General features: G+C 41.9%; 1 protein-coding gene across 1 annotated transcript; it reads left to right on the plus strand.

Moving 5' to 3' along the window:
* Window positions 1–3,926: 3,926 nt before the first annotated feature.
* Window positions 3,927–8,995, plus strand: LOC124036512 (VIP36-like protein). The gene is made up of 8 exons (XM_046351190.1): window positions 3,927–4,138; window positions 5,527–5,645; window positions 6,010–6,127; window positions 6,355–6,437; window positions 7,094–7,255; window positions 7,351–7,465; window positions 8,223–8,342; window positions 8,512–8,995. Exons 1-8 carry the CDS (start codon window positions 3,934–3,936, stop codon window positions 8,652–8,654), a joined length of 1,065 nt encoding a protein of 354 aa, XP_046207146.1. The 5' UTR covers window positions 3,927–3,933; the 3' UTR covers window positions 8,655–8,995.
* The last annotated feature ends 4,481 nt before the right edge of the window (window positions 8,996–13,476 follow it).

Here is a 13,476-nt window from a genome sequence, read left to right on the forward strand (position 1 = left end):
TACACACAAATCTAAAAGAGATGAATGAGAATATGTACATATAAATATATGGATGAGCGTTGGCCGAGCGGCATAGGCAAGGTGCAATAGATGGTATAAAATAGAGTATATACATATGATATGAGTAATGTAAGATAGTTGAAATCGGAGGTTTAAATACACCTTAGCCAAATACATTCAAACTCAGTTTTTCACAATTCCTGACAATTTACCCTAGTAAAAATGTCCTGTCTTAGGTCAGTTAGGATCACCACTTTATTTTAAGAATGTGAAATGTCAGAATAATAGTAGAGAATGATTTATTTCAGCTTTTATTTCACATTCCCAGTGGGTCAGAAGTTTACATGCTACCAAATACTAGTTGAGTGTATTGCCTTTACATTTTTTTTAACTTGGGTCAAACGTTTCAGGTAGCCTTCCACAAGATTCCCACAATAATTTGGGGTGAATTTTGGCCAATTCTTCCTGACAGAGCAGGTGTAACCGAGTCAGGTTTGTAGGCCTCCTTGCTCGTACACGCTTTTCAGTTCTGCCCACAAATTTCCTATACGATTGAGGGCAGGGCTTTGTGACGGCCACTCCAATACCCTGACTTTGTTGTCCATAAGCCATTTTGCCACAACTTTGGAAGTGTGCTTGGGGTCATTGTCCATTTGGAAGACTCACTTGCGACCAAGCTTTAACTTCCTGACTGATGTCTTGAGATGTTGCTTCAATATATCCACATAATTTTCCTTCCTCATGAAGCCATATATTTTGTGAAGTGCACCAGTCCCTCCTGCAGCAAAGCACCCCCACAACATGATGCTGCCACCCCCGTGCTTCACGGTTGGGATGGTGTTCTTCGGCTTGCAAGCCTCCCCCTTTTTCCTCCAAACATAACTTCCAGAGGACATTTCTCCAAAAAGTATGATTTTTGTCCCCAACCGTAGTCTGGCTTTTTTATGTCGGTTTTGCAGCAGTGGCTTCTTCCTTCCTGAGTGGCCTATCAGGTTATGTCGATATAGGACTTGTTTTATTGTGGATATAGACAATTTTGCACATGTTTCCTCCAGCATCTTCACAAGGTCCTTTGCTGTTGTTCTGGGATTGATTTGCACTTTTTGCACCAAAGTACATTCATCTCTAGAAAACCGAATGCATCTCCTTCCTGAGAGGTATGACAGCTGTGTGGCTCCTTGGTGTTTATACTTGCATACTATTGTTTGTACAGATGAACGTGGTACCTTCAGGCATTTGGAAATTGCTCCCAAGGATAACTTGTGGAGGTCTACAATTATTTTCTGAGGTCTTGGCTGATTTCTTTTGATTTTCCCATGATGTCAAGCAAAGAGGGACTGAGTTTGAAGGTAGGCCTTGAAATACAGTCACAGGTAAACCTTCAATTGACTCAAATGATGTCAATTAGCCTATCAGAAGCTCCTAAAGCCATGACATCATTTTCTGGAATTTTCCAAGCTGTTTAAAGGCACAGTCAACTTAGTGTATGTAAACTTCTGACCAACTGGAATTGTGATACAGTGAATTATAAGTGAAATCATCTGTTTGTAAACAATTGTTGGAAAAATGACTTGTGATACAGTGAATTATAAGTGAAATCATCTGTTTGTAAACAATTGTTGGAAAAATGACTTGTGTCATGCACAAAGTAGATGTCCTAACTGACTTGCTATAGTTTGTTAACAATACATTTGTGGAGTGGTTGAAAAAATGAGTTTTAATGACCTCAATCTAAGTGTATGTAAACTTCCGACTTCAACTGTATGTAAACATAATTAAAGTGGCATTGTTTAAAGTGGCACTGTTTAAAGTGACTAGTGATCCATTTGTTAAAGTGGCCAGTGATTGGGTCTCCATGTAGGCAGCAGCTTCTCTGAGTTAGTGATTGCTGTTTAGCAGTCTGATGGCCGTGAGATAGAAGCTGTTCTTCTGTCTCTCTGTCTCAGCTTTGATGCACCTGTACTGACCTCGCCTTCTGGATGATAGCGGTGTGAACAGGCAGTGGCTGAGGTGGTTGTTGTCCTTGATGATATTTTTTGCCTTCCTGTGACATCGGGTGCTATAGGTGTCATGGAGGGATGGTAGTTTGCCTCCGGTGATTCGTTGTGCAGACCGCACCACCTTCTGGAGAGCCAGGAGAGGGCTGAGCATGCAACCTTGTGGGTGGCCCATCAGAAAGTCCAGGAACCAATTACACAGGGCGGGGTTGAGGCCCATGGCCTCCAGCTGATGATGAGCTTGGAGGGTACTATGGTTTTGAATTCCGAGCTGTAGACAATGAACAGCATTCTCACATAGGTATTCCTCTTGTCCAGATGGGATAATTGCATTGTCTGTGGACCTGTTAGGGCGGTACGCAAACTGACGTGGGTCTAGGGTGGTCGGTAAGGTGGAGGTGCTGTGATCTTTGACTAATCTCTCAAAGCACTTCATGATGACAGAAGTGAGTGCTACGGGGCGATAGTCATTTACGTCAGTTATTTTTGCTTTCTTGGGTACAGGAACAATGGTAGCCATCTTGAAGCATGTGGGGACAGCAGACTGGGATAGGGAGCGATTGAATATGTCCGTAAACACACCAGTCAGTTGGTCTGCACATGCTCTGAGAACGCGGCTAGAGATGCCGTCTGGGACAACAGCCTTGCGAGGGTTAACAAGTTTAAATGTTTTACTCATGTCGGCCACGGAGAAGGAGGGAGGGCACAGTTCTTGTTAGCGGGCCGCAATGGTGGCACTTTATTATCCTCAATTTAGTTAGTCTGGAAGCGTGACGTCGTTGTTGGTGACGTGGCTTGTTTTCTGTTTGTAGTCCGTGATTTCCTGTAGACCCTGCCACTCCACTTTGTCCCTGTACAGGCATTTCGCTTGTTTGATTGCCTTGCCTTGTTTGGTTGCCTTCAGACATATTCCCAGACCTCTTTCTATGGTTAAATGCGGTGGTTCGCGCTTTCAGTTTTGCGCGAATGCCACCATCCATCCACGGTTTCTGGTTAGGGTTGGTTTTAATAGTCACAGTGGGTACGACTTCTCCAGTGCACTTTCTTATAAATTCACTCACCGAGTCAGTGTATAGGTCGATGTTGTACTTTGAGGCTGACCGGAACATATCCCAATCCACGTGATAAAAACAATCTTAAAGCTTAGATTTCGATTGGTCAAACCAGCGTTGAATGGTTCTGGTCACTGGTACGTCAAGTTGGGTAGGAGGGGACGGCAGGAAGAGACAGAAGAGAGGAGGCTATTTTCACAAGACTAAGGGTGGGACACAGCCGGATGAATAAGACTTTAAATGTGATTGGAAAGCATCCAACAGGAAAATGTGGTTATTGCCAGGAAATAGAGACAGTAGAGCATGTACTGATACAGTGTGGGCAGTATGAGAGGGAAAGAGAGAGGCTGAGATCCTGTATGAGGGAGAAGGGGATACAGGAAATAGAGACAGTAGAGCATGTACTGATACAGTGTGGGCAGTATTTTAATTTTTTTATTTCACCTTTATTTAACCAGGTAGGCTAGTTGAGAACAAGTTCTCATTTGCAACTGCGACCTGGCCAATGAGAGGGAAAGAGAGAGGCTGAGATCCTGTATGAGGGAGAAGGGGATACAGGAAATTAGTTTAAAGAGCATGCTGAGTAAAACGTCATTAGATACAGTCTCAAATATTTTTTTTAAGAGAAACCGCTGGCAGGATCCAGGCTGCATCACCAGCCGTGTTTGGGTGGCGCACAATTGGCATAGCGTTGCCCGGGTTTGGCCATCATTGTAAACAATAATTTGTTCTTAACTGACTTGCCTAGTTAAATAAAGGTTAAATAAAAAATAGGTAGGATTTCGTTTCTTCATGTCTCTGGCCCACACTCCAGTACAGTATGTGTCGGTAATGCACCATAACATTGGATGGCAACCGCAGATAAACACCACCGAAGAAGAAGAATGGCCGCCACCATGAGCAAGTCTAATTGGTTTCGGTTGAACAGTTTTCAGATATTTGATTTAATGTTTAATCAGCGAAACAATCATAAATTAACATGTCTGTTTACTATTGTCCTTATTTTAACGTGTCAGTGTCTGGCAGACGATGGCTACGAAATGGATGACTTTTTAAAAAGGGAGCACTCGCTTACCAAACCATACCAAGGTAATGTTGTGCTGTCTTTTGCCGGTGTTGTGTCGAAAATCTCTCCCCCTTCGCGTTCTTCATTGCTGCGATCTGTTTTGGTTTCAGAATGATTTTATCTTTTGATTTCTAGACAACGTATACAAATATTGACATTTGTCTTCTACAAAACCAGTATTGAGTTAATCAGAAAGTACTTACTGTATAGCTAGCATTCGCTATTGTCTCTAATGTTGCGATATGGATATTGGCAGTATAGTGTTAACCCACCTAGCTAACAAGTGCCACCTAGATTATTGATAGTAAAATAATACGGTGTAGTTATGTAAATGTGTAGAGAATTGTGTTATCCAAGGTGGGATCACCACAATAAACAACCATTTACTGATGACATTATGGGTAGCAAACTAGGTATTTTACAAATGTAGCTTCTGCATTGATCCCTCTAAAAAGGACAAAGTTCGGTTGAAGTGCAACATTTACCTGGAGCTAACTTTGCAGATCGCACTACACGGTGATTTAAAAAGTCACTCAGTCGATCAAAAACATTTTTGCTAAAAGTATTATTATATTCCTATTTAATTTACAATCTGTCGAAACATTTAGAATAGAAAGGTTCAGAACTTTTGTGAAACATCACAGCAGTGTTGAAAAATATATGGCAAATATAAATAAATTGATTGTTGGGGGATAGATGGGAAGGTTTGAGTGGCTCTGAAGGGTGAGATTTAAAACAACAAGATGACAAATGTAAAATATGCTGTGTCTGAGAAATGTATATTTGGACTTTTTGTGAAACAGCACAGTTAAAAATATATGTCAATGTAGAAATCAAGCTGGATGGGAGGAGTTGATGGTAGCTGAAGGGTGGGATTAAAAACAAACGAACATTAACTGTTGTAAAGTGCATTGGGTCCGTAAAATGTAAATAGTATGTATAGGCTCCTACTTTAAGCTTAAGTGTTGTTGACCATTAGTTTACTCCAATTAAGAGGGGTGGGTAGGGTTAAGTGAAAATAATAAAGACAAAAATATATGACAAAAATTACAAGAATGTGCAAAGCTGTCAGCAAGGCAAAGGGTGGCTACTTTGAAGAATCTCAAATATAAAATATATTTTGATTTAACACTTTTTTATGTTACTGCAATATTCCATGTATTATGTTATAGTTTTGATGTATTCACTATTATTCCACAATGTAGAAAATAGTAAAAATAAAGAAACTCTTGAATGAGTAGGTTTGTCCAAACTTTTGACTGGTACTGTATATATAAAGGACAAAGATCGTGATTTGTTCTCAAAGGTGAGCTACAATATTCTCACATTGCTGTGATACAATGGTGAGACCACTGGACAAAGATGCCTATATCAAGTTATGCATAGGGATTGATTGTGTTTGTTTGGGTAGGGGTGGGCTCCTCCAGTTCCTCCCATTGGGACCTGATGGGCAACGCCATAATCACCACTGAGCATGTGCGACTGACCCCCGACTTGCAGAGCAGACAAGGAGCAGTTTGGAGCCGCATTGTGAGTTAAGCTCTCTCCATCCCCAAGTAGATACCAGCACCCACCAGCACACTACTGCTTATCCTTGAACAACCCAAGACTCCTACATCGCTGTATTGTTAAGAACTCTAACATCATAGTTTGTAGTCTGTGCATCCTATAGGCTTAGCAGACACGTCACAAATTACGGCAATCACTTCCCCTCATTTGTAGTAACACGAGCATAAATTAGGCCTATTCTTTCTGACTACATGTACTACTCTATATAGGACATAGCATTTGAACATATTATGACAGAGAGCACTCCGGTAACATGCCGTGCCACAACCTGCTTTTCCTCATTCACTGTACTGTCTATGTCTGCCTGTATGGTCTCCTACCACAGCCCTGTTACCTGAGGGACTGGGAGCTGCAGGTGCACTTTAAGATCCATGGCCAGGGGAAGAAGAACCTGAATGGAGATGGAATGGCTCTGTGGTACACCAAAGAACGCATGCAGACAGGTACTGCGCTTGCACTGTCTAACACACAAACCAGGGTTTCCCAAAGGGCACCCTGTCCCCTATATAGTGCTCTACTGTTCAAAAGTAGTGCCCCATATAGGTAATATAGGTTGCCATTTTGGATGCACACCAAGGTTAAAAGATTCAAGTCTCTAGTTTTGTTAATATTACAACGCTGTCAGAATTGCCTCCCTAAAGTGTTGACTGCTGGGGTTTAACAATTGCAGGTCCTGTGTTTGGAAACATGAACCTCTTCACTGGCCTTGGAGTATTTTTGGACACCTACCCCAATGAAAATAATAACCATGAGGTACTCCAATCCCACCCTTTGCCCAATCCCCCTACTCAGATCAAATAGCCTACACTCACTCACTCACTCAGGTGGACAGCGCAACACGTAATTATTATGGGGATCTGTCGATTCCCAAACACTGATTGTGTGTAATTGGTTTGGATGTACAGTGTTGTGTTTATGCAACGACCTGTGTTTCCTTGCTTCCCTCTTGGACACACAGAAGAAGTACAGCCCTTCAACTCAGGTAGCTACAGTAAACTATCAGCCAAGCCCAGTCATTTTCCCCTGAATTGAATTGCATGTTTTGTTTATAACCTTATCACACCACAACCTGTCCCATCCATGTCGGCCATCACACATCATTTACGTGTCTCTGACTTTTTTGATGGGTGACATGTTTCAACTCTCATCCATTTTGTGCAATATGTGGTACATCGAAAGACGAGTGTCAGAAGTTGTTCTTGTTTCCCTGAGAATATAACTCTGGCAGAACTTCATGCATTTAGTCAATGGTTGTGTCTGATATGGCACCCCATTCCCTATATAGTGCACTACTTTTGACCAGAGCCCTATTAGGGGATAGGGTGCCTTTTTAGATGTAACACGTGTGTCTCAGGTCACTGAATGACAAACATCTGGCATATCACAACTACTTCTGTTTGTTTCTGCAGAGGGTGTTTCCATACGTGTCAGGTATGGTGGGAAACGGGACTCTGGCATATGAGCACGATCGTGATGGCCAGTCTACGGAGCTTGGCGGGTGCACGGCCCTAGTGCGCAACATTCCCCATGACACCTTCCTCCTCATCAGATACACCAAAAACAGACTGACTGTGAGAAAAACACACAGCACCACATTTAATAAAGTAAAAGGTGGCTGTTAGCATTTAGTAACATATTGACCTATGTTTGACCTCATGTCCTACAGATACAGATTGATGTTGATGGCAAACAGCAGTGGCGGGACTGTCTGGACCTACCAGGGGTGCGGCTGCCTCAGGGCTACTTCTTTGGAGCCTCCTCTGTTACTGGAGACCTGTCAGGTACTGATCTGGTCCACTGTCTGAACATCTTTTTATTTGTTCTATTTTTTTATTTAACCTTTATTTAACTAGGCAAGTCAGTTAAGAACAAATTCTTATTTACAATGATGGCCTACACTGGCCAAACCCGGACAATGCTGAGCCAATTGTGCGCCGCCCTATGGGACTCCCAATCACGGCCGGTTGTGATACAGCCTGGATTTGAACCAGTGTGTCTGTATTGATGTTTCAAGCACTGGGGTGCAGTGCCTTAGACCGCTGCGGCACTCGGGAGTCCAAAATCTCAGAACAGCACTGTCTCTGTTACTGGAGACCTGTCAGGGACTGGTCTGGTCTTCTGTCTGAACATCTCAGAACAATACTTACTGTCTTTGTCTGAACATCTCAGAACAATACTTACTGTCTTTGTCTGAACATCTCAGAACAATACTTACTGTCTTTGTCTGAACATCTCAGAACAATACTTACTGTCTTTGTGTTTCACTATCTGCATTATTCTCAAATATTTTTTGAATCTGATAAGTTCATACTAATCAGATCTATGTCAATTCTGAATGGAGAATGCGGGAAAGCCCGTGGTGTAGCGGTAATGCTGAAGTCCTGGGTTCGATCCCCACCTCCACCCTTCCTAATGTGATCTCTGTTCCGGTCTCCCTCTCTTTTCCAGTTGTCTGAATAAAGTGTGAAATGTAAAAAAAATGTATTAGCAAATATTCTGAATGTTGAATTGTATTCATTTCTCCATGTCGTTTCCAAGACAACCATGATCTGATCTCTATGAAGCTGTACCAGCTGACCGTGGAGCGTCCTCAGGAGGAAGAGGAGGAGGAAGAGCTCACTGTCCCCAGTGTTGATAACTTTGAGCAATTGAATAAAGGTAAGATTATACAATGGCAAGGTTTTCACATCTTGCATGCATCATTTAATTGTTTTTGCAGAAATAGTTTGTTTCAGAAAATGTGTGATAATTGTTTTTGCCTGTCTTTAAATTAATGCATTTGATTTTAATGTCTTAATTTCATGATTGTGTTTGTCTTTCATTACAGTGGAGGTGCAAGAGGAGGGGATGAGTGGAGTCCAGCTCTTCTTCACCATAGTCTTCTCCATCATCGGTATCTTCGTACTGGGGGTGGTGGCGGTGGTCATGTACGGGCGCTGGAAGGAAAACAGCCGCAAACGTTTCTACTGAGAGGAGAGAGGGATAGTCTGTCAGCATCCCAAATGGCTCCCTATATAGTGCACTACTTTTGACCAGGGTCTATAGAGCTCTAGTCAAAAGTAGTGCACTCCATAAGGAATAGGGTGGCATTTGGGATGCTGTCTGAGAGAGGGGGGTAGTCTGTGAAGGAGCGCAAGAGCCAGTGAAGGAGCACATAGATTTTTAAACAACATACAATCAACATGCTGTCTGCCATACATAGCTTTACTACATAACAATCTCATTACTTCAATAATACCTCAACTGAGAGAAATGAACCCATCTCAGCCAAAATAAATCAAATGTGACCCTTTCCATTTTTAATACTGTGAGATTCGTCTTTGTTGCCCTTTATTTCACCTCCGTGTTGAACACATGCCGAAGCTAGCTATCGTAGGAAAGGAGACCATGACCTGTGAATCGCTGACACTGTCATCAGCACACTGCACTCACCTATGTGTGATGTGCATGATGGCTGTGAGAATAGTGCTCTGTGGTTGGTATTGCACTATAGCCTTGCTGTCATGTTCTGCCGTTGAGACACAGAATTGTTTGCACTGACATGAAACGCCCACAAGAAGTATTATATATTGAGCTGCCACAATAATTGTGTAATGAGAGATCTAATTATTCTGAACTTAAGTGCCTAGCTAGGGCCAGTTTAAGATCAGGGCCCATATCCACAAAGCATCTCCGAGTAGGTGTGGCCTTCTAGATGGTAATGAATAAGATTATATGGACGGGGGGAGCTGATCCTAGATCAATGCAGTAACTTTTTGAATACAGGCCCAAGTATCACTATGTACACACACAACCTCTAGTTGGCAATTCTGTATTGCTGTGCTGTAACTACCATCGATATATCATACTGTGCAGGTCATTGAATGCTACTCCCTTTTGTTTGATCAAAGTTACACACTCCGTTTCCTCTGAGACTCTCAACCCTCCTTTGTAGGTTTTAAGTTAACAAACCATTGTTTACCAGCCATCGCGTCAAGCACACAACTATCTCAAGCACTTAATTGAAACAGATCATCTCACCTGTGGCAAATATATTTATTGTAATGAATTAAGTGTTTGTGTAACCCGATTTGAAGTCACTGTTTGTCTAGTACACCAACAAATGTCAACCTTTTATTTGACCTTTATGATTGATCAATTGTGTGTTGTTGACCTGTGAGGTTTCGTTGTTTTCTATGTTGACATGTTTTTACCCTGTAATGAAAAACTACACATTGACCATCCACATTGAGCCTCAAAAGTGAACTGAGTTACCTGAAGTGGTTGTGTAGGAATGGTGGTTCTGTTGGGTATGGCTGAACTGTAACCCCTAAATAAGTCGCCTTAGTTTGTAATCCAATTTACAAAGCTACATTTACCGATCCTCTCCAGCCACTTATTTCCTGGTGCCTTACCTGGGTTCGCAGGGTGTTGTTGGCACCTTAATTGAGGAGGGCGGGCTAGTAGTAATTGCTGGAGTGTAATGGTATCAAATACATCATAAACGCATGGTTTCCAGGTGTTTGATTCCATTCCAGACAATATTATGAGCTGTCCTCCTCTCAGCAGCCTCCACTGCGGTTGTATTCTATTCATTAGTGCAAACTGTAGTAAAACCACTGGCTTAGCACATTTTATCTCGGCCTCATGGCGAAATGTGTAAAATAGCATGAGATTAGCTATAATACTGCTCATTTGGACCTTGAACTGCACTATGCCACTGAGTAAAACGGTTTAGATAAACTGTTAACATTGCATAAAGTTTTGCTATGGTTTTCACTAATGAATACGACCCAGGATATGTCAGTTTCTAGGAGGTCAAAAGTCGTATGTGAGACCCTCCAGCGGTGTATTTCTGTTTGTTCATAACGAAGCCCGAATGGATGGGGCTCGATGTGCTGTTTTCACTCAAAATGGTTAATTAATTCAATATTGACGTCTCTAGTTAATTATGTTTGGGGCTGTGTGATATGACAGTAATTTATTGTCATCATAAGATATCTTGAAGCAACCCACTCAATCTTTACTATTTAAATAATTATTTCAGTGGAATGAAAATGTGAAGTTTTGAAATTTACCACTAAAATATTATCTTGTTTGTGTACATGAAGAGAATGTGCACTGTAGTGCTCCTGTGTCAAATCCTTTTGAATAAACGTTTCTCATCTAAAACATTTCTAATATTGCTCATTTGGAAACATATTTTGCCATGTATTTTTACCTCTCTTAAGCCTTGTTCACATTGCAGGACTTAATGCTCAATGAGTTTTGTTTTTCAAATCTGTTTTGGAATACTGACAGTCCAAACAGCAAGTTACAAATGACCTAATTGGATTTGTGTGTGTTCAGACAGCAGTAATTTGCTGACATGGCTTCAATAGTTGTCATAGTAATGACGGGTGTGTGCGCAGTGTTGTAGGCCGATTTGGTGGTGGTGCTTCCTAACACTCAGAAGTTATGTAGCAAGCTAAGGTGACACCAATGTCTGCAATGGACGTTTCACAGTTGATTTGAATGTTCAGTATCATAGTGTACAAACACTTTTAAAACCTGAAAGGATAAGATGATCCAACTTTCCAAACAAGTCATTTTTGTCGAGCCACAGAGTCAACTAGCTAGCTAGGCGGCTGTTTAGTTTTCTAGCACATTCACTCATTTGTTTGTAAACAATTAACAAGCTAGTTAGCTACCACATGTTCTTGTCAACTGTCAACAGAGTAGTTAGCAAGCAACAAGATATGCCAAATTACAGTCTTAATACCACTTTAGGGCAAATAAATCAGATTTGACCGTTCAGACAGGAGTTGCATGGCCAGGAATCAGGATTGTATCCGACTTTAAACCACCTATGAAGGTGGTTTGAAATGTGGCTTTAAATATCCTTTTCCATGTACTTTTTGGCTATTAAGAATGGCACCGGAGGGGAAGGCTGCCGTTTTACGAGCTCCTAACCAACTTTGCTAACTTGTTCGTTTTTTCACATTGTTTGTAACTTATTTTGTACATAATGTTGCTGCTACTGTCTCTTATGACCAAAAATAACTTCTGGACATCAGAACAGCGATTACTCACCTCGAACTGGACAAAGATTTTATCTTTAACGCGTCCGACATGAAGGATATACTGCGTTCTCGGGAATGAGCCCAAATCCCTGTCATTTGCGTGAAGAAAAGACTTCTGAGAATTCGTAGGCGAGTGAGTAAACCTCCACTACCATCCATTCTATTGGCCAATGCAATTGTTGGAAAACAAAATGCATAATATACAATCAAGACTATCCTACCAACGGGGCATTAAAAACTGCAATATCTTATATTTCACCAAGTCGTGGCTGAACAACGACAGATGATATAGAACTGCCGTGATTTTCCATGCATCGGCAGGACAGAGAAGCTACTGTATGTCTGGTATGACGAGGGGTGGGGGTGTGTGTCAATTTGTCAATAACAGCTGGTGTGCGATGTCTAATATTAAAGAAGTCTCGAGATACTGCTTGCCTGAGGTAGAGTACCTTATGATAAGCTGTAGACCACACTATCTAACAAGAGATATTATTCGTAGCCGTATATTTACCACCACAAACCGATGCTGGCTTGAAAACCCCACTGAACCAGCTGTATAAGGCCATAAGCAAACAAGAACATGCTCACCTAGAAGCGGCGCTCCAAGTGGCCCTGAAAGACGGCCCTGAAAGAATTTCACAGGACTCTATGTAAACTGGAAACCATATATCCCAAGGCTGCATTTGTTGTATCTGGAGATTTTAACAAAGCTAATTTGAGAACACGGCTACCTAAATTCTACCAGCACATTGATTGATGTACCTGCTCGAGCAAAACACTGGACCACTGCTTCTCTAATTTCCACGATGCATACAAGGCCCTCCCCCACCCTCCCTATCGCCCGGGCTTATCTCTATCCAACGCTGGTTGACCAATCGGATTCTATGCTTCAAGATTTCTTCGATCACGTGGACTGGGATATGTTCCAGGTAGCCTCAGACAATAACATCGACATATATGCTGACTCGGTGAGTGAGTTTATTAGGAAGTGCATAGGAGATGTTGTACCCTCTGTGACTATTAAGACCTTCCCTAACCAGAAACCATGGATTGATGGCAGCATTCATACAAAACTGAAAGCGCGAACCACCGCATTTAATCATGGCAAAGCGACTGGAAACATGACTGAATACAAACAGTGTAGTTATTCCCTCCGCAAGGCTATCAAACAAACAAAGTGTCAATATAGAGACAATGTAGAGTCGCAATTCAATGGATCAAATACGAGACGTATGTGGCACAGTCTACAGACAATCACGGATTACAAAAAGAAAACCAGCCCCGTCACGGACATCGACGTCTTGCTCCCAGACAAATTAAGCAACTTCTTTGTGTGCTTTTGGGACAATACAGTGCCACCGACATGGCCCGTTACCAAAGACTGTGGGCTCTCCTTCTCCGTGGCCGATGTGAGCAAAACATTTAAACTTGTTAACCCTCTCAAGACTGCCGGCCCAGATGGCATCCCTAGCCGCGTCTTCAGAGCATGCGCAGACCAGCTGGCTGGAGTGTTTATGGATATATTCAATCAATCCCTATCCCAGTCTGCTGTTCCCACATTCAAGATGACCACCATTGGTCCTGTTCCCAAGAAAGCTACTGTAACTGTACTATATGACTCTCCACCCCGCTGATCCTTAACACTGGGGCCCTGATAGAGGAATTCTAAATTCCTTTATGTTTTAATTGCCAAAACCAATTTCGCACTCGCTTCTAATTCATTAATGATGTGTAAGTTCATTAATTATGCA

This window comes from Oncorhynchus gorbuscha, linkage group LG05 (assembly GCF_021184085.1).
Source record: "Oncorhynchus gorbuscha isolate QuinsamMale2020 ecotype Even-year linkage group LG05, OgorEven_v1.0, whole genome shotgun sequence".
NCBI lineage: Eukaryota > Metazoa > Chordata > Actinopteri > Salmoniformes > Salmonidae > Oncorhynchus > Oncorhynchus gorbuscha.

Excerpts from the sequence above, each read along its gene's own strand:
- LOC124036512 (XM_046351190.1), top strand. The coding sequence starts at position 3,934 with ATGGCCGCCACCATGAGCAAGTCTAATTGGTTTCGGTTGAACAGTTTT. Across the intron at positions 4,139-5,526 it reads GCTTACCAAACCATACCAAG|GGGTGGGCTCCTCCAGTTCC; the intron begins GTAATGTTGTGC and ends TTGTTTGGGTAG. Across the intron at positions 6,128-6,354 it reads CAAAGAACGCATGCAGACAG|GTCCTGTGTTTGGAAACATG; the intron begins GTACTGCGCTTG and ends TAACAATTGCAG.